This window comes from Molossus molossus, unplaced genomic scaffold (assembly GCF_014108415.1).
Source record: "Molossus molossus isolate mMolMol1 unplaced genomic scaffold, mMolMol1.p scaffold_m16_p_16, whole genome shotgun sequence".
Lineage (NCBI taxonomy): Eukaryota > Metazoa > Chordata > Mammalia > Chiroptera > Molossidae > Molossus > Molossus molossus.
Genome location: NW_023425351.1, coordinates 48,187,361 through 48,209,441, shown reverse-complemented (window position 1 = coordinate 48,209,441; position 22,081 = coordinate 48,187,361). Strand labels below are relative to the sequence as shown.

At 35.9% G+C, this 22,081-nt stretch overlaps 1 protein-coding gene across 3 annotated transcripts in view; it reads right to left on the bottom strand.

The window, feature by feature from the left end:
* The window catches only part of ZFPM2 (zinc finger protein, FOG family member 2), a 443,798-nt gene that overhangs the window by 330,230 nt on the left and 91,487 nt on the right, over nt 1-22,081 (bottom strand). For 2 of the 3 annotated variants that reach the window (XM_036264053.1, XM_036264055.1), the window contains exon 2: nt 18,924-19,082. The exons of the other annotated variant lie outside the window; for it this stretch is intronic. In XM_036264053.1, the coding sequence (XP_036119946.1) occupies nt 18,924-19,082 (159 nt within the window). The remainder of the gene's footprint in view (nt 1-18,923; nt 19,083-22,081) is intronic. 3 annotated transcript variants of the gene reach the window in all.

Below are 22,081 nucleotides of genomic sequence, written 5' to 3'. Positions count from 1 at the left end.
AGGAGTAAATCTTCCTGAATTTTACTATTTAAATTGTTGGAAACATGTGGTTCCATGCAAAATTCAGTCAACCATTCACATTTATAAAGCATATTTTTGAATATACAATGAAATATACAAAAAAGAAAAAAATTACTTTCTCTTAAAGAACATATAATCTAGTTAAGGGGATATTTAATGCACATAAAAGAGGTAACCACCGATAACACCAACAATCAAAGCAGTCCATGAATAATTCCAAATGAGAACAATTAAGATACAGAAATTCAGAGCCCAGAGCATAAAATGACATGACCAGGGAGAACCTATTATGATTAATTTTGGAGTTCTATCTTCGTATTGAAGTCAGTGAGAAGCTTTAGTTATTTCAGTGGGGCACTGATATGACCATGTGACATAAGTGTGGTAATCAACATGTTTATTAGTTTCTATGAACACACCTTGTCAGACCTCTGTCTTCAAGTGTTCCTTTACTCATCCCTAACAATACTGATTCATGTCTCAGATATCCTTGCCCAGCATTTTGTGAGACTATAGTTAACTCTACTCTGAAATATTTTATTAGACAAATTACCTATTTGGACAAAAAAACAATGATAAATAGAGTGAAAAACAAGTATGTTTGGAAAATATATCAGAGTAATTATAATAATACCAAAAAATTAGAAGCTAAAAGATTTCATTTGAATCCATATATGTTCATCTTTATTGAACAGAGATGATATACACCATTTTTTCCCTTTATTTTAGAGAGAAGGAAGGGAGAGGAAGGAAGAGGGAGAGAGGGATAGAAACACTGATGACAGAGAACATCTACTGGGCGCCTCCTGTGTGCCCCACACTGGAGATTTGGCCCACAACCCAGGCATGTGTCCTGACCAGGAATCGAACTGGTGACCTCTTGGTGCATGGGTCAACACTCAACCACTGAGGCACACTGGCCAGACTACGCCATTTTTTATTAATTGATTAAAACACTACTTTTGTATTCCTAGGCATTGTGTTGAGCACTAAGAATACAAAACAAAGATGGGTCCCCTTCTCACATAACTTGAAGATGAGGACAGAGACAAAGCAATAGCCCGCGACCGCATGTGGGGAATGCTTTGATGGGAGCAGTCCGGGGTACCGCAGGAGCACACCGGCATGACACCTGACATGGCCTTTGTGCATAGAAGCTTCCTAGAGGGAGGAACCAATAAAACATCTGAAATGTTGAAGGCATGAGCTTAGATGAAACTGAACTCCATAGGTATAATGTCCTGAGGCTCCATTTTTCAGATTAAAAATGAGAGCCACCATCCCAAAGAAGGAACCCTTATAAAAAACAAAAGAAAAAAACAAACAAAAAAAAATTACAGTAATTAAGTTATTGTACAAGAAAAATGGCAGTTTGAAGGTAGCGAAACGAAAGATATTTCAATGATGCAAGGGCTAGATCGAGATGAACTTTTAAGATGCCAAAGAGAAACAGAGAAATATTGCAACCATATGATGGTTAACTGAACCAAGACCTTTCCTTCATTCAACACAGGCCAAATTTACCCATGATTATTCTCATCCAGTATCACTAGCAAAAGAAAAATGGCAGAATGACTACAAATCTCAGCAGACCTATGATGCACAGAGAAATTTGGTAAATCGCTTAAAACGAAAATACTGCAATTCAAGCTTATTAAGGGTTTGATTGAACTAGTAATTTCGTATCATAAAATAGTTTCATTAAATGTCACTTAACTGCCAAATCAAAACTGCACAGCTTAAATTTCAACTTGTACCAACATCTGGAGCAATACTCAGTATTGACAATCCTGATTCATGGGATGCTTTGCTCTAATTTATTTCATAATGCAGCCCATATAATTGGAATTACTCTAAAAATTGCAGAGTATTTAATTAAAGAAGCACTGTAAAAATAGTTCATTGTACACAGTATCTCAAAAATGGCATTTATTTAAGCTACTGATGAAACTAGGTAAATGTACAATGTATCGCTTTAAAAATAATAAATCCCGAGAGAGAAAAATATATTAAAGTTTTTGCCTATTTAATGGTGTTTTTTTAAAGAACGAATGCAAAAAAAAAAAAAAAAAGAAAAAGACCAAAAACATAAGAAAGCCATATAAAATGATACACTTGAGTGTACAACACAAAAATGGGTCAGAATTATATTTATATTCATCTCAATATCCACTATGTACCTAACACAGAAATCATAGAGGTAAATGAGGCAGAGACCATGTCATGAAGTTCAGATTCCATATAAGACCTAAACACGGCTACCATTTCTTGAATACCACACAGTACTAGCTAAATGCTTTATGATGTCACTTCAACAACCTTGCCATGTACTAGTACCCTTATGTTTCAGAAGAGTAAACCAAGAAGCAGATACGTGAGAAGATGCCCAGGCACATTGCTAGTAAGTAGCAGGGCAAAGAATTGATCCTGAGTCCGTCTGAATCCAAAGACTTCAAGCCCATGAGGATGTTACAAAGTTTACTGAATTTCAAACGACAAAGAGCAAGATGTGATCAGATATCTGTTTTCCCCATCAATAAGGCTTATTTCTTTACTATCCTTACACATTAAAATGAAATGTCTAATGGATTTAATCTTTATAAGCATTATTTTTTCTAAGGTGTACTATTTTATTTGGAACTCAGTAAAATCAACTACACACAGATGCTTGATCAATAACCATTGCTCACTGACCAGTGAGGTAATTAGATTTTGGTTTCATTCTTTTTACCATAATCTACTGCAATAGCATTGCATTCACTAATTTAATTGCTTTCAGCACACTATTTCTATTTAATAACTAAAATATGTCACATTTTTCACCGTTTACAGCTTTCATCTCCTAAGTATATCTCAGGAAACTAGCTCTCATTTTTATGGTAATGTTTTTACCTAATTCATTCTTAATCTTCTTACTAATGAAAAATGAAATGATTAAAAAATAATTTAATCGAATATGGAATCTCTGAATTACTTTCAATAAACATTTTTTCCCCTCACAATAGAGATTTGCTTCTTTCCTATCAATATGTTTATTCTCATGGAACATTTATAAACAAAACTTCATTTTGATATTAGCCCAATTCAAGCTTCTACTTGATGTGAATGGAAATGACTATACTGACCATTGTTCTTTTTACATCTACCCATTTTTGATTTTTATGTTTGAAATCAGCACTCTAGAGAGCTTATAAAAATGGCATGGATAATTAATAGCCAACACAATAATAACAAGGTTGTTAAGATACGGCTTCAAAGGCTTTGTTAGTAGGAAGAGGAGAGGAAGAGAGAAAAGGATGCTAGATAGAGAATTACAGAGGGAGCTAGGAATTCATTTGACATCCATTCATTTACTTGCTAAATTCTTTATTCACATACTTTTAAATAGAAATTTCAGTGTATTTTTTAGCAAAGCACAAACACATTTAATGGGATAATCACTAAATATATCCAGAAACCAACTCATAAAATGATGAAATAGAATAAATGTCAAGCGGTAACAAAATCTATAATATTTCTAAAATTATGGCTATGGAGTTAATGGTTTTCCATTGCAAGATTAAACTCTTTTGTTGCTCTTTTAAAAGATATTGTGCATATTTTGTGGGCCCTTCCATTTTTCTTAGTCTAGTTTTCAGAATCAATGAGGGCCCTATAGGAGGAAATTGAAGATGTTATTGAGCAATATAATACACAGCACAAATGACTGGGGGAAATGCACTAGAATATAGTCTTTGAAACACATGAAACAGAATCTTTAAATTCCATATTAGGCAGTGTTGGCAAGGTGGTAAAAGCAGGAGTTCTACTTGATACGCAAAAATAATTTCAAAAACACAAGCAAACGTCTTTTCACCAAAGGTTGGATATTCTGCAGAAATTAAAGATTTGCCACATTCTGAGACAGTCACGTTTTCAACACAAATAGCAGAGGTGTTTGAAAGCAGCTGTGTAAGGGAACAGCCTTTCTCAACCCTGCTCTTTTAATCCACGTAGTTCCTATCAATAGTAACCTCTTATAGAAATTCTTGTACAATGTAACTATTGAACTTTCTTGACTAGGAGTGTTACTGTAGCTGTTAGTCATCCCTATAATGTATTTTGCAATCAGCTAAATCATCAAAGTATTTTTTAACAATGAACAGTTCAGAAGTGACAGATCGACTTTCTTGTTCACAACTGCTTATCAGAGAAAAGATATCACATATGTTTTCCAGGTGCTTCCTATAGTTAGGATACCTTCACAGAAGCCGCTCATGAAAGATAAGGTCATAAAAGAGATGAAAAATGTGTGCTTCATACACTTATGGTTTTATCATCAGACAAGATAGCTTTGGTTAAAGTACTTTAACACTCAAAATCAGAAAACTGCAGCTCGTATTGAAGGGCGAGGACATGTTAAGTTTAAGATTCAGTTTGTGTTTGCTTTGCCTAATAGTCTCACAATGTCGTTTGGCTTATAACAATTGTTTGGTTACCGATTATCCAAACAAACGTGTCATGTTAAATTAACTCTGTATTGCCAAATTATAGACACAGTTATATCTCCAGCTGCAAAAAAAAAAAAAAAAAAAAAAGTAATGATTTTTGCTAATACCTAAAAGGAAATCTAAACATTTTGATTGAAAAAAAAAAAAACCCACAGAATTATTATTCTGTGGATCCCTACAGTGGTGTCTAACTCAAGTCTCCTTTTGAATTACTACAAATGTATAGGAAAATGTAGGATTTTGCCAAGTTCTGTATAGTTATGCTCACACACAATGAATTTTAACAGTGCATATGATTCCCTTACAACTTACAGAATAGCTATTTCATAGCCCAGAATATGAACAATTAAACAGATTCAAAAAAATAGAATCCACACTTTTTATTATAAGTTTTCAGGATGAGGAAAATAATCTTGAACTAGTTGATGACAGCCAGGGCTGTCTTATTTTGAAAAGAAACTCACTCTCTCCAGTCAATGGGCAACTCCTGTAACTTGCAGCATTTTATTATAGCTTACAAGAAAAAATTATTGAAAATACTAACATTTATTGTCACTACAGCATATAAAAGTCACATTAAAAGTATTGATAACATAGAAAGAGACCAGTGATTTATAAATTCTTTCTACAGTACTGAATATTTATCCTTAATGCAGTATCATCCTTCCTATGAAAAGAGTATCTCTCAAACTTGAAGTTCCCTGAAGATTTGGAACATAAGGAAAATTTCCACTGAGTTAAAATAAGGCAAATTCTCAGCAGTATATCATTCAAATAATGGTATTCCTCATTATTTCTCTCAGTGAGTACTTGAAAAGTCAAATTTATAAGCAAGCATGGGGGGAAGGATATCCTACTTTAAAGATGTTTCTACAACATGTATTTGAAAGTTTATATTTAAGTAATTTCTTATTTTTTATTCTCCTGCTCCTCCACTCAAAAAACCAAAAAAAACCCCCAAAAAACTATTAAAAACATAAAAACACTACTGCAACTACCACATTCCATTTGGAAGAGGATGCTACACAATGAGGGCACTTCTTGTTCCAAAGAAAAGACAATGGCTGATAGTCTGCAAATGAGGAACCGTGGTTTACCTATTCATAGAGCTGGTGTTCTGCCATCACGAAGCTGCTATGTCTGCAGTTTGCTGGCCTGTCATCTAGATCCAAACCCAGCATTCACTTTAGGAAATCGCTGTCATCATCAACAGCAAAAAATACAGCCAACTCTCTGTCTCTGAAACTTTCCCCAGTAAGCCCACCTCATCAACACAAAAAGATCAAACTATTTGAGGTTTATTTGAACATTGTTTTCCATATAATCTTACTGTTCAGTCTTTCCTTTTTAACAAAATAATTCATTCCAGGGAGGCTATTCCTCTTTCATAATCCAATAAAGAATATAATTCATAAGCAATCACTCATTACTGTAGAGTTTCATTAATACAATATAATTTACTTATCATAAACAGACTTTTTTCAAGGCATATATCCACAGTGCCAAGGACAATGGAGGATATTGTTCTGGCATGTTCTGGGGCAGCAGCCAACACAGACTTCGGTCCATATCTGAATGCCCTTTATCCAACACTACGTCAAACACCTAATAATGAATGACACTCAGAGCTCACAAATAGGGGATAACATTTATTTCTCTTGATAAACTCTGTTCTTTCTACCACTTGGCCACTGAAATTATATCTTACTCTTCCATTTTCTCTCTCTACTATGTCTTAGGGGAAGCTCAAATTTGCATTTAATGTTTCAACTTTCAAGGTATTTATCGCCTTCTTTTATGCTTCCTCTCATAATTTCCTGTTCTTCACCATATGCTCACCGTCCTTCCTGATCTCCCTGGGCCATAACTACCTCTCCTGGGTCATCTCACACCACAGTATCCAGTGTGTCTTTGCAGGCACACCAGGCTCTTGTTGACCTCATGCTGTTCCCTCTATCCTAGGAACCTTTTACTTCTTTTTACCTAGTTAGTGCCTATTCAGCATCCATGCCAACTCCAGTGAGCCCTCCAGAAGGACCCTTTCTCTGAACATCCTCACTAGGTCAAACCACACTGTACCGCTTGTGTGATTATCTTACTCATGTCTCCCTTTCAATTATAATTTAAATTCCAGGATAGCCAGAATCTTCCATGTCTACTCATATGGTATTCACAGCATGTCTCACAACATCTGATATAGTAGGTACTCAGTAAGTATTTATTCGATAAAGCATGCATGTGGAATGGACTGACCGCCACGATGCTTTGAGTTATTAATGATCCCAATAATAAAGCAAAGGCAAAAACTATGCCCTTTGCATAAGCTGTAAACTCTCCATAGTTAACAAAATTTACAGCTGGCATGTGGGCACCTGGTTAAAAAAAAAAAAGACTACATTTCCCAGCTTCCGTTTTAATCAGGTGAACCACTATTTAAGACTATGTTCTGGACAATGGGGTATGCATAGGAAAGTCTGTGGAAGCTCCCAGGATCCTCTTCTTACAACTAAATCTAACACTGTGGTGGTGGTGGGGGGGGGGTGGTATTCCAGGTCACATCAGCCTTGTCCCAATTCAGATCCATATCTAGTTTCCACCACCAGGGATATTCCAAGTGTGTTATCACAGGACCCAGTCAGACTCTTTACCACAAGGTCTTCTCACATCACCTCCTCCCACAGGGCCAGCAAGAGGTCCTTGGCTGCTGGTGATAACACAGGAAAAACATAGATAGTATCCACAGCATCGTCTAGATTTTCAGGAACGTGGGAGATTTTTTTCTCCTCTCAGTTTCAATTTTTAGCATAGTACTCTCAGAAGTATGTATGGTCTCTTCAGGCTCAGATTTGAAATAAAAATGCCTACTATAAATACTGAGCAATGGTTTTCCAAAAATTAGGGAATTGAAACCAAACATAACATTCTTGATCACTGCTGTTAGGAGATATATTTACTGAAAGGACTAACAGGGATTGATTCAGGTTTTGTGGGGCCTAAAGCTTACACAATTTGGGAGGTCCACCTTAAAAGAAGACTACTATATTATAATTAAAAAATTAGGTGCAGGGCTTTGGAAGGAGTCTTTACAAGTGAGGAGTTTTACAGCTACACCGCGCTATATTGTAGTTTAGGGTCTATCATTCAGTAGAAGAATATCTAATCAAACAATTGCTACATAAACTTAAAAGGTAAATGAGTAGATCTAGTATTTATTTGGTAATGTTACATGGAGAATAAGATACAGATTTTACAAAAAAAAATTCAAAATTCCTTCCTTTTATTAATGACCTGATTAGGGCCACCTTCAAAGTTCCCCAACACAACTGCCAGCATTACAGAGAAAAGATCATTCTTTTTTAAACTGGGTTTTCCTTAGGAAATAATAAATTATTTTCCCTGTTCATTTCCCAGTTAACTCCCTCTATATGTATAATTGCTTCTTGTTAGGAGTTACTACATTTTGTCACTCCCTTTTGTCATGAGGACGGGGTACAAGAACACAGGACAAGGGATTACATGAGGCAGACAGATGTGGGGGGGGCATCTTTCCTGAGCACAAGGACACATAATACCATAAGGAAGCTTGAGAATGAATGCACTGCCACCTTTTCTCCACTTCTTAAATGTGTTTCCTTGGCCCACTTGTGCATATATTTTCCTTCACTTACTAGATGACTGTATCTTTAAGAAATGAGAACGTTTTTACATATTCCTCCCCCTGCCTTTCTACATTCATGGTCATGTATGTGCATTCACACCCATCTATGCGATTATAGTACAACCAGAAATAAACAACATAGGTTTTTCAGTGTTGGTGAACTAGCCTGCACCTAATTTGCATGGAAACAAACAAACATAAAATCTTATCTAAGATCCCAAATATAGTGTCTTGTGCTAATCCTATGGCAACAACAGAAACTACATCAAATCCCATTGTTAAATAGGTAGGCGGGCAAAGTGTTTTTATACATCTGTACTGTAGATTTCCAACTTGATAAATCTCTATCTTTAAAAACAACCCTCAAAGAGACCTTCCCTTCTCGCTGTCAGAAAAATATAATCACAGCCCACTGTCTGTGCAGTTTCCCTTCCATCCCTGCTGCGTGCATGAGACTCGGCCCGACACGGCCACTGTCAGGTTTCAGAACAGTTCCTTGTCTAATCTTTCTCCTTCTCCAGATCTTTGATACAGAACCTGTTAGAATGGACTGCTTACTTTTCCAGTTCCTATGTTTATCTCGCTTCCACTCTTACCATCTGCTGTGCTGCATTTCCTTCAGAAAAGTGAAAAGTTTTCACAGTGCCCAGAGCTTTCCCTGCAAACAATGCCCTATTCCCCTCTTCCTTCCTTCCTCTCTCCATTTTATTGGGTCTTATTTTATGTTAAGGTCAAGCTGTTTTAAAGAGTTCACTCTGCAAACATTTCTGCAGGGCTGAAATTCCTACGCTCAGAGTTCTGATGGATATGTAAACACGTCTGCCATGTATTACTGGCTTCTGCCCAAATATACACGTTTTGGTCTGTGCCTACTCTGCAATGACCTGAAAACAACTTCAGGGGGAACAAGCAGTGAGGAATTGTGGCTTATTTCATGCCACCAAGTCAGGGCAACTTAGTCATCCAGTTAGCATAATAAGTCTCAATAGCTTGCCATATAGCCTTCTCGTTCTGTCAAAATCCCACTTCGACTTATTGCAAGCTGGTCAATACTGGCAGTCATTAAAGAAATACCCAAATGACAGAAATAGTTTAACCACACCCCTAACTCACTTACTCTAACGTTTTTTTTTGAAATTTCTTGTTTTAGTCAATGCCCTTATTCTTGACGGACACGTCATGTTAAATACGTATTTAACTATAGAATGCCAGGTTAAAATATCTTGAAAAGAGAGCTTTATACTTCCTCTGTCCAGGCTTTCTCTGATGTGTTCATGTCCTTTTGCAAGGATTATATAATGATGGACATCAGAACACAAGAATTAGTTCTCTATTTTTATCTGTACAATAGCCTAAGTTTTAGTTCAGTATCAACCTTTAGTAGTTTGGTGACTCTGGCCACGTTACCGCCCCTTCGGAAGTCACGGGTAAAAGGAACATCTCCCCTGCAGGACCGTGAGTTGATTAGAGATGATACAGTACAGTAAGACGTCTGATTTTCCGGAGCTTCAGCAAGTGAAAGTTGTTATGACCGTTATTACCATTATGATAATTGGTACACAGTTTCAATGTTAGTGTCTGGAATCTTACAGAAAAGGCACTGAAACAGCAATCTGCATTTGTTATCGGTATCTACCTCAGTGCCACCACACAGTCAGTTACTTTTACCTGACCTTTTAAGAGTAACAGAAAGTGGCTGGCTATATGACTGTAATTGAATTTCTCATACCACAGATTTCCACTCTTCCCTTTATACTTGCTGGGCCTGCCAGAGAGAAAGATTCCAGGTGATAGAGGGGCAAATTCCTTATTACTGCCTGTTGCTTCTGGAATCAAACTTGGGGAACAATTTTATATTAGACTATTAGAAGCTTTGAAAATCTTATTTGATTTAAACCTAAAAAAATCTTAGTGTAGAACCAATAAGATATTTTTAAATCATTTATGTTTAAAGATAGAAAGTAGAGGAGACAGGGCTAATTCCAAGAGATCAGTTTCTCTAAAATGATGATACTTTACCTCAAATCATAATATGATCCACAGTCAAATTCGGGGTAGTTAACTATGTTAATTCTATATGCTTAAAATAAATTAGCTTTCAGGCTTCCCTAAAGCTAGTCACTTTTTAAATTGACTTTTAAATAGAAATATAAATTAAAAGTTAGTAGATATCAATGACTGGCAGACATTAATACAGATCTGCATATATATATTTAATTTCAACAAATAAAATTGAAATAACCATATTTTTATTTAAAATCGCTATTTGTATCATTACAACTTGATCAAACTAATTTCTTCATTCAACCTGAAACATCACTGAGAAAAAAACATAGCAACAAAAGGGCTTACAAATAAGTACTTCTCCTTTTTAGTGCTCAGCTAAAATTAATGATCAACTAACTCAATATCTAGCTGAAAAGTAAAAAATTTAATCAGCCATGCAGCTGTCTCCTAATATCAAGATGTTTTGGTTTATATACATAACAAGAGGTTAAATAAATTCTAACTCCTCTCCTGATTTTCAACATTCTAGGGAAAACAACAAACCTACACTAACATGTACAGGTCAAAAATATGTTCTTACACTTGCAAAATCCTTAAACATAAAACAAAAAGACAATTTTTTAAATGGTAAAAGTGGTTTTATATTAACTTGCAATTTTTATTATAAACAAAATGAAGCTGGTATAAAATAAGGATGTAATTAAAACTTAGGCAAATACCTCTTGACATCCTGTATGTCAGATAGAAGCAGGATAAAACACACTTTATTACCATATGAAATTGTTTCATAAATTATAAAATAACTATATAATTATATACTTTATCAAGTTTTAATATGTTTCAAAAGTGTCGAGCAGATTGCAGAGTGGAGATCTATTGATGGTCAGCTCATGAAAAAATACAATAATTTAGCTTATGATATGCAAAAAAAGTGGTATAATTATCATACATGATTCGTATAAATGATATCATCATGAGTCATTTCAACACGGCATAAAATCAATCATTTCAATTTTGTTGAAATTGTTACAATGATGTATCTGAGAACAGAGATGAAGTAAACAAACCAAGTTTGATCTGACCTTCATGTACACATACCAAGTCATGGACACAATTTGTACACCTGGTTTCATCAAAACCAAGAAAATTCTGACCCCCCTTATTATAAACTGCCATCAAATACATGCTCCCTCATTTTTCCAACAGTTGTGGTTTAAGAAAAAACTCAATCTGATTCCAAAGGAAAACTGTTTTTTGAGAATTTTAAGGTGGCCATACAAGAATGAAACTACAATGTCATAAGGTTTTCTTTTTTTTCCACCTCATGAGATAAAATATAAATCAGACACATATAGCCTTTATTTCTACTTTCAAAAATGAATTACTTTTCATTCTACATAGCTGGATGACTTATGTAAAAAAAAATAATAATTTTTAAAAAAAAAGAAATACTGACTCCAGAAGAACAGAGGGTTTGCCAAGGAACAATAATGTCATGTGGAGGGAGGGGGAGATGGCGGAGAAGGGAAGGGGGGTTTGTGCCAAGCAAAGCTGGGGGCTGTTCAATCAGCTCTATCAGGCTCCATCAGTGTCTCCACTCCAACCAAATCAAGGAGTCAAAGATGCAGGTCAATAAGCTTATGGGCGATTTGCACAAACAGCTCCTCCAGCAAGGTAAAAAACAAAGTCATATTGGCTTTTCTTTTTTATTCCTTCTCTTTGAACTCCCCGGTCCAAACACACTCTGGAAATGTCAATGTTGGATGCAAGAATGTAAAAAGCTCAGCTTCTTAATCCTGTTCAGAGAAAAGGAACGGAGTTGCCTGTAAAGATCATTCCTTATTGAAATCAAAGTGATTTGGGAGAGCCTCTTTTTTTGTGGATTCTGACTCCAGTTGCCCAAGCATTAGAGGAGACAAAAACATGCCCTATTAAAGGCACACAGAAAAGAGGAAAAAACCATATTAATTGAAAGGGGTTTATGCAATATAGACTTTCGGAACTAAAAAAAATAATAATAAAATAAAAAGTAGAAGACAAATAATATAGCATGCATGTTTGACATTACCAAATCTGTATGAAGGTATGCTTTCCTCAGTTAGTTCTTAATTTGTAAACAAATAAGCAAAACTTACAGACAGAAAGGAAAGAAGGGGGTGGGGAGAGGGACCTTTCAGTCAATATCTCTGGCAGCCTATTGGGAGAAATAGTCAAGCACAGTGATGAAAATCATTCTGATCCTCATGTGTCCTACTCTTTATCCTTCAGATAAAAGGATGTGCAGACACAGAAAGCACACACCCAACTCTGGTAACGTGGAAGGGCGCAGAGTGACTCACATCATTCTCAAACACCCCAAACTGCTCTTCCGGAAACCACATTAATGAGCTACAGATGGAGTCTCATCAAGCTTTTGGCTACAGGGACGATTCTGATTGGGGTTATCTGTATCTCCTGACAGCTTCCCCAGTTTGCTGGCTTCCATTTCCTGCTTTAAAAATATATTGAATTGGGGGTGACATTGGTTAATAAAATTATATAGATTTCAGGTGTACAATTCTATAATACATCACCTGTATATTGTATTGTGTGTTCACCACCCCAAGCCAAGTCTCCTTACGTCACCACTTATCCCCCCATACCCTCTTCTACCACCCCCACACCCTCTTTTCCTCTGGTAATCACTCTGCTATTGCCTGTGTCTGAGAGTTTGTTTGTTTGTTTGTTTTGGTACGTGTCCCTAGTGGGAACCGAACCCGAGACTCTGGTCCGCAGGCCAATGCTCCAACGGGAGCCAAGCCGGCCAGGGCTTGTTTTTTTTTTTTTTTAACTTTCTGCAGCCCTTTCTTCTCTGGGTATCTCCACACTGTGTCATGACCATGCCTCTTCTCCCAGTTGTACCCCAATTCTCCTCTGTTGGCCTCCCAGGGCTTCCACAGCGGTGCTGCTCCAACAGATTCCTAGAGCAGCAAGTTGCGCAGGTTTGATGACACCTCTCCTGCTCCCCAGCTCTCTGCTGTCCTCTTCTGGCTCCTGGCAACACTAGCCTCATGGATACAGCCAATCTGACTAGGTTCTAGGAGCTCACTCCCTTTTCTTAGGTCCTTGCTCAAAGTTCACCTGCCTCATCGTTATTTATAAAATAGACTGCAGGTGTCCACACACAAACACACAGTGCCACTCTATCACACTGATTGTTTTGTTGTTCTTCATAGTGGTCAACATCACCCAGCATATCACACAATGTGAGTTTGATTGTTTATTGTTTCTTCCCGAGAGTGGGACTGACTTTTATCTACTGCTGTATCCCCAGCACCAAGAAGGGGGTTTGGCACACAGCAGATGCTTAATATATGGGCTGAGTTGTATTGAATTTGCTCTTGGACAGAACTGGACGATTCTGACAACCTAGTTAATATCCATTTATGTTTGCTTTGGGTTTGATATTAATTACTTCTGGAACTGGAGCTAAATCCAAGTCCAAGTAACTCAGGTTGTGTTCTATTTTCTTTAATATGCTTTGCATTTTCCACTTTACAGAGTATTCTAAACAGAAATGTAACTTTTACTTTCTGCATACTACTTATGTCAATCTCTTTGAATGTCGTGAGAAAAACCCATTGTTGCGCCGTTTCCTTGTGTTACGGATTTCCATAATGCTCCCTTTCCACCTAATCTTTCCAGATGAGGGGCTCTGATACAGGGTGGGGCAAAACGAGGTTTACAGTCCTGAGCATGCAACACGTAGTTTATCCTTGTATTATTATTCATTAATTACTGTTTTATTTTTCACGGGAACAACTGTAAGCCTACTTTTGCCCCACCCTGCATTAGTCTGTCTCTCCAAGCGAAGTGCCGCATCCAGCGATTTCTCTGCTCACCCTCCATATCTAGGTCCTGGGACTAGCTGGAGGGTTTGTTTTTCCCCCCAAATCAACTCTGGTGGCATAATTTTCCCTTTCAGCCTTCGTTAATGATGTCGTCAGAGAACAGTTTGTAAGGACCCTCAGTAACTTTTCTAGATAATCACTATTAATCATTCAGTGCTCAGTAACATGCAGTTTCTTTAGTTTGTTTGCTTGCTTTTTGTTTTGTTTTTCAGATAGCGTTTCATTCTATCAACCAATGGTCATATTACCCTGACACTGCTCTTCTTGCGCACATACCCTGTGACATTCTCCTGCAAGTTGTCCCACGATATGTTTAGTCACTTCAGTTTTACCAAACTTGAGTACTTCTATGAGGAAACCCTCTTCCTAAGACATAATAATAGGTGACCAGTGTTAGAACTGGTCCATGTCAGCCCCGCGAGGAAGCTGACTATCTCTGAGTGAATCCACGAATTGCTAATAAATAAAAGAGTTGCTACCCAGCAGCAGGGACAAAACTGAAGGCTTGTCAGGGTGGTGTCCAGACCACAGGTGTTTCCATTTATATTAGTTTGCTTAGGTCCAAACCGGCATGGATGTACTTCTATGTTTACCATATAAACCAGAAGAAAGGCAAAGAAAAAACTACTGAAGCAAATAATCCCGTACCACAGGAAATGTGTAGCACTTAGGGACCCAGCCTTGATGTCGTCGTCATCTGTAAATTCAAGGAAATAATTCTTGCTTGTTTCCTTCCTCTCAGAGATACTGTAAGGCAAGATGCCAAACTATCTAAACTCATTGAACAAAAGAGGACGACACAAATTAAACGTATTACTTTATGTTCTGCTAAAATGCTTGAAATCTAAGGGTATCAATGCAACCTTGAATAGTACTTTTGACTAAACATTGTTCATGTCATGCATTTCGGAGATGAAAACTAGAAACATAAAATATGCAACTGACCCAAAGTAAAAAAATCTCGCAGGAAACTGCAATCGGATCGCCAAGCTCCAATTTCAGGCCCGCAACAACAAGGGTTTACTAGAGATCATCTCTTCTGAATTTAACTGTGAATATTTGTGCGTTAGACTCATATGGTTAAGAATTCTACACATTTAAAGCTAACAGAATTCTGACCAATATGTTTTTGACATTACTGTGGAATATTACATTATAAGATAGATGTGATCACGTTTAATCACATTTTATAAAGACTAGCAACTTTACTAATATTAATAAATGCTTTGAGATTTGTCAAAAAGCCTTCACTTTTACAACAAAATAGATGATATCCAGGTAGAACTTAGGGAAATACTCCAATAATAAGTAAAGAGTCATTCTAAACACTGAAGACACCCTGTGTAGTGTAGAAGCTCAATTTCAAAAGGAAGTGAGAACTTTAATCTATAGTAAGCTGTGTCTCAACAAAGAGTAGAGTTTTTTTTCTTTTTTTAAAATAGGAAATTACAATAGCATATGGTTGCTTTTGTACAAAGCGCAGTTGCTAAAATATGAATAAAGATATACTGTAACTATAGGTGCAGCCTCAGTACTCCTTGACAATGTACAAATCACCTTTTTGGGAAAAGAAGATATTTTAGCCATGTTTTAGCCATATGAGTGTTTAACTACTATTCTTTATTTAATAAGAAAAAAGCATTTGATGTTCAAAAATGTTATCCCTTGTACCCATCTGGGCAACTATGTCAATGCTAAATGTTGATCCTAGGTAGACGTTTAGGTGAAGAACCCTTCCAAATAAACCAATTCATTTTCCTATGTATACTGACCAGTTTTAAGTTGTCATACATGATTTAGGATACATGCAAAAAGTATGTTTCATCAATGATCCAAAGTTAAAACTATTTTTCTCACAAACAATTTTTACCTGTTTTTAAAATCATGACACTAGCATCATTAACCAATTAAATACACCTTTTTAATGTGTAATCTATCTTCCTTCCTGAAACTGGCAAGAAAACATAATTATGTGTCACAGAGACTAATAGTGAATTTCTAAAGGAAGATTAGCTTCCAATTTTCCAGAGAGAAAATTTTCTCTTCCTACTGAGGCTAATCAACTTAAGTGAAAAGTGGATGGAGTTCCTAGTCTGACTTCAAGGGGATGCAATATATATCAAAGAGCTGTCTCTCTATCACACTACTTCCCACTGACTTCCGTGGGAATTCCTTGGTCTTGTTCTCTAAGAGTAAAATAATTAAATTATTTTCCTATTAAATAAGATGGCAGTAGTTTGACACAGTAATAGTATTTATCCTCAAAAATATTATATGGAAGAATTCTTACTCCCACCTATCATCACTTTCTAGTTGCAAACTAAACCTATTAGAGAATTATCTTTTTTTTTTTTCTTTATCAATTTGAGAGAGAGAGAGGGAAAGAGAGACTCAGAAACACTGATGAGAGAGAACATCGTTGGGCTGCCTCCTGCATGTCCCCCACTGGGGATCGGGCCCATAATTGGGGCACATGCCCTGACTGGGAATAGAACCTCTTGGTGCATGGGTTGATGCTCAACAACTAAGCCACACCAGCCGGGCTAGAGAATTATCTATGTAATATAAAATATGTAAATTACATTTTATTTATTATATATGATAATATTAAACGTTATTTAGATAATATTTTGTTATTTTTCAAATTTCCAACAGTTCATCAAATAGTTAACAATATCCATTAAACAATGTTCTTAATAATGATAATTCATTCTTCTTAGTTTCTAAAAGTCTGTCATTTTTCATGAGCTGGGACTCTCCTTATTGTAGATGGAGGTTATTGTCTGGAGACTATAATTATGTAATCATGTAAGCATCTGCCATAACTCTGTTTTCTTCCAATAAACTATTAATTTAAAACTTAGAATTCTATAATTCTTTCATTAAACATGGGCTTTAACCAGTGATCATCCCCAAAAAGCAAAATATTTCTAATAATACCTATCATTAATATCTCCCTAGATTAAGTCAATTGACATAAATGTCTGAACTGGTACACTAACTCTTTTTAAGGACAAGAGAAAGAATAATCAATAGGACCTTCATACTATTGGTTCCTTTTATTATAACCTCCCAACAGAAGGTAAGTACTCTTCAGTGACCTAAAGGATGTATTTGCTGATCAGGAAGAAAAATGAGATGTCGTCAACTAGATCTAAAAACTCTTCAACTCCAGCAGCTCTTATATGTATTGCCATGGCTGTGTTTCATCAATAAATGGTTCGAACATCCAGCACAACTAAGGAAAATATTTATTTTTTTATTTTTTTATCCTCACCCGAGGACATTTTTCCATTTTTTGTTCAGGTAGAGTGGGAGGGAGAGAGAGGAACAGAGAGACAGAGAGAAACATCGATGTGAAAGGGACACATCGAGTGGTTGCCACCCGCACGACTGACCAGAGTCGGGGACAAACTGCAACCGAGGTACATGCCCTTAGCGGGAACCGAACCCAGGTCTCTCAGGACTGCAGGCCGATGTTCTAACCGCTGAGCCAAACCGGCCAGGGCAGGAAAATATTTATTTTTTGAGTCAACTGACAAAGTTCTATGGTATCTGTACCATTCTTATGTTCAACCAGTCTCTGATGTGGAGATGAGGATCAACAAAGCCACCTTGAGGTCTTCAGGAATGGTCAAAGAGACAATCCTCTGAAAGGTCTGAACCCCAGTGGGTCCAGGTGCTGGTGCTGATTCCACAGTTCTAGGGCATGGGGTTCTGCTGACCTCGAAGATGGAAACTGGCTGGTTTCTTTTTATTCTAATACCAGCAACATGAGAAGTCATACTGAAATCTTAATCGTATGTATCAAATGTACATGTGGCCACAGAGAAATGTTTCTTATTAGCAGTTTTTTTGGAATCTATGTCAGTATCTTTGATTTCAGACCGTCAAGTCTAATCAATAAATACACACAAACACATACATAATCATTGGACATAATTTATCTGTCTGCCAAAAAGTACATGTCTGAATAAAAACAGTACAAACACAAACACAAACAGACATAGAGACAGACACACACACTCAGTCACGTTTTCTGGGAAACTGTCACAGTAAAATCAACAAAAACTGCTGTTCTATGCCAAGGAAGTGATGCAAACACTTGTGAAACTGTACGTTGGTGCAGAAGGAACTACAAGATTCCCTTTGCTTGCAGAGACAAAACAGTCAAATAAAAAGACATAAAAGAATCATGAGAAATCTTAAACTCACTTCTGAAGAGAGCAAGCAAATGCACATACATGCCCAGTGAGTACACAGTTACTGGCAGGGCCACGTGGGTCCAAATCAAGGTTAAAAATAAGCTGAGATATAGTCTCAAGTTCTTCTTGTATCTTAATGTTAATGTGTCAAAAGAGTTTCTAGAATGGAGAGGGTGCATTTTCTTATTTGACAATATCTAAAGAAAAAGCACCATCCACTGTGTTGAAAGTCAACATCAAACACCTACAGCATTCAGTTTTCAAAAGGAGTGAGCCAGAAACTTGGGCAGGGACTCTGCCCCATTCACTGCTTATGCTCAGTGCCTCCTTCAGGGCCTTGCAAACAACTGATACTCAATAAATATTTCTTGAAAAAATAAAGGAATAACTGATAAACATTAAAGGTATTATAGTTAATTGGCCAATCAACAGGAAACTATTTGTTTAAATATACACTAGGGCTTATTAAAGTGGAATTACTTCTTTATCCTTAAATACTTTATGTTTAACAAACTCTGTACCTATTTTCAGACAGTTGAATTATGGGTTAGCAATTGGAGCACCTTCCTTCCACTCAATCCGTGCATTTTCTAAACTTCACAAAACCATCTGAGTAAGTGGACTCGTATTGCAACCAACAATTAAGGATTACCTTTGTTACAAAAGTATTCCACTTCTTCACAGCTCAGATTTTCAGGCCCAAATTCTGTGGAAAAGCTTTCCTCCAATGGAAAGTCCCCCTTTGAGATGATGTCTGTTTCCTCGGATGGACACTCTTCTTCTTCCTCTTCAATGGCATCTTCTAGCGGCCCTTGAAAAAGAATCAGGGACACTGTACCAAAAATATCCAAGGAAGATAGTGAAATAAAATCCTTAAATAGGTCTTTTTGATGAAGGTGGTGAGAAAAATGTATTCTATGAAGAGGCCAAACAGTTCCACCAAGGGTACTCACGCAACACAATGCTGCATCCACATTCACGAGTAACACTGACCCCTGACGGGAAGAGGAAGGAAACCTCCACCCCCAACTCCAAGCCCAAAGCTTTTTTTTCTTTCTTTTATTTTTATTCTCCCTGAAGAGTAAAACTGTGTGCCTTATGTTCATTTGTTAGAAATAACTACCTGGTAAAGAGTACAAGTCTCTTTTACACCGTTGTACAATTTTACCTGAGATTTTAATAAAGATTTAAAGTAATTGAATGCATTTTAATTGAACTGAGATTTTAATAAAGTCTACACTTTTAAAAACTCATCTTAAGAGTGGATTCCAAGCAAAGATTTCATTATGTGTGTGTGAGGCTCGAAGAAAAATTACATATTTCTCTCCCTGATGAAAGCATAACCCTATTCATAATTAATTGAATTTTTTCTGAAATGAAAAGTAGTTTTCTAATGAAAAATGTAATTTGTATTTATGTGATACTTTTTCAGTAATAAAAATACAACTTCCTTGGAGTGAATGAGAGTGAGGTGCACTACATTAATGGACCTATTTTACTGAAAGGGAGGGTGGGAGGTGGGTTGTGCAGACGGATCACAAGTGGACTGCGTGGGGACACCACACGGCTGATGCGGATGTCTGACTGCCCTAAAGAACCGGCTTCCACATCATTTCTACGAAGCCGGAGCCGGTAGTTACTCCTAAAAAAGCAAATGTGGTGTTTTATCCAAAGACACAATTATGGTAATTGGTACTAATTGTCACTCAGTCAGCAGTCTCATCAGAGGCTAAATACTTTAAAAGCCTAGGCAGTCTCTCTTCCCCTTACTTCTTAGCAATGTGCTAGGAAATTTTCAGGACCAAAGGACAACTCATAAATAATTTAAAATAGTGAATCTGTCACAAATTTTATGTATGTGTAGGGACAGGCAGCACAGTGGTATAGCTGCTGTTTCCCAAAAGCCAGTTTCCAAAGGGCTGAATTCAGATGACACAGTTTCACGGAGAGAATTAGTTGCATGGATTTAATTAGGAAACATCCAAGCAAAAAATTTCTTATGGAGTCTCTTTATCCTTTTAAAAATTCATTTATTCTTTTTTTTTTTCTTTAAAATACCGAATGCTAAGAAAGAAAGCATACCCTAATTCCAAACACTCTGGTAATATGTTTTCTTATACTAGAGGTGGAGGGTTTAAAAAATAGATTTTTGTACAAATTACATTAAAAAACCATGGAACTCATATCAGTTTTTATTTCTTATCATTCTTTCAAGTTTAAAACTATAATCTTCACTTTTGAAAACAAATGTCAAGTAGCAAGATATGCAAGGAATATATAAAGTAGTAACAATATAAACTATTATAATCGTTAAACATTTATCTGATCATTCCATTATTAATTCTGAGTCTAATGAGTAATAGAATATTTTCCCTGTTTTTTAAAACACTTAATTATAATAATTTTGGTAAAAAGGAGACATGTGACGCTATCTCATTTGTTTCATGTAGGTCTTCCAAAGCACTTTCTTATATAATCTTTAAAATAACTCAGTTATGGTAATTACTACAATTTTTATTTTGGAGATCTGGGAAGCAAAGTTCATGAGGTTGGTTAACTGGAATAAGGTTACAAGCTAACAAGTAAAAAAGCTGATGTGAGAAATGTACACTTGAAACCTATGTAATCTTATTAACCAATGTCAGCCCCCATCAATTTAATAAAAAACGTAAGATTTAAAAAAGTCTTTAATTGACATACTATACCAATGCGCAAGCCATTCTTTAGTAGTTATAAACAATATAAATATAGACAACTCATAAACACAAAAAATCTTCAGAAATGGCTTATTGATAGCAACATAATTAAACTGCTTAGTTATAGATGCTTAAAGATCCAGTCTGTAAAAAATGAGAAACCTTGTCAGTCTCCTTAGATTACTGAGAATATATACTACAAAATATCAGACATCTCCCCAAATTGACAATCATTTTGTACACTTTACCAAAACTAAAATAATTGATTAGTAATATGTAATTTGTTATATGCATTATATCTATACTAAAACAATCTATACAGTCATGGCCTTAATATCAGTTATAACAGAAGTGACAATATATACTTCTTTTTAAATATATACTCTGAATTTTGCTAACAAAAAGTTGTCTATAAAATAAATATTTTAATAGCTCATATATTTTAGTAAATTCCATTTTTTTATTTCTGGCTGTTCCTCAATTATTAAAGCTTATATATTATAAAGAGAAGGAATACATATTATATGAATAAAATCAATAGTAATAAAAATGCTTTCTTTTTAATAAATGAAACTTCAAGCATATATGCTATCATTCTTAAAAGGGTTTTATTAAAGATAATACATAATTCAACAATTATTTCAAATACTCAATGATATAAAAATTGGCTCACATAGTATATCAAGTTCATATTTAATAGTTTTATTAAAAATTAAATTGAAAACCTCATGTGAAAATTTCAAAAGGAAACAAATACATTAAAGTGTTTATTTATTTAAGATTATAATAAAATCTTAATTGATTGGTACAGTATTCCATTTTCCAGGGACCATTTTATTTGCTGGCTATCAATCTGCAATTCCAAGCATATAACTGAAAACAAGCACTCATTTTCAAAAACAAACTCCAAAAAAACAAAATAAAAGGTGAAAAATTATTTTGAGCTCAGTGTTCAAAATACACAAGATCTCAATGCCCATATTTAGAACAAGTCACTGAATAGTGACTTACTGGCCAGCTATGTTTCTCCCAAAGCGAGTGTCAGATTTATATAACTTGCTGTACTTTAAAATGTGAAATTACTAACCTTTCCTTTAGCCATGCTATCAAATCA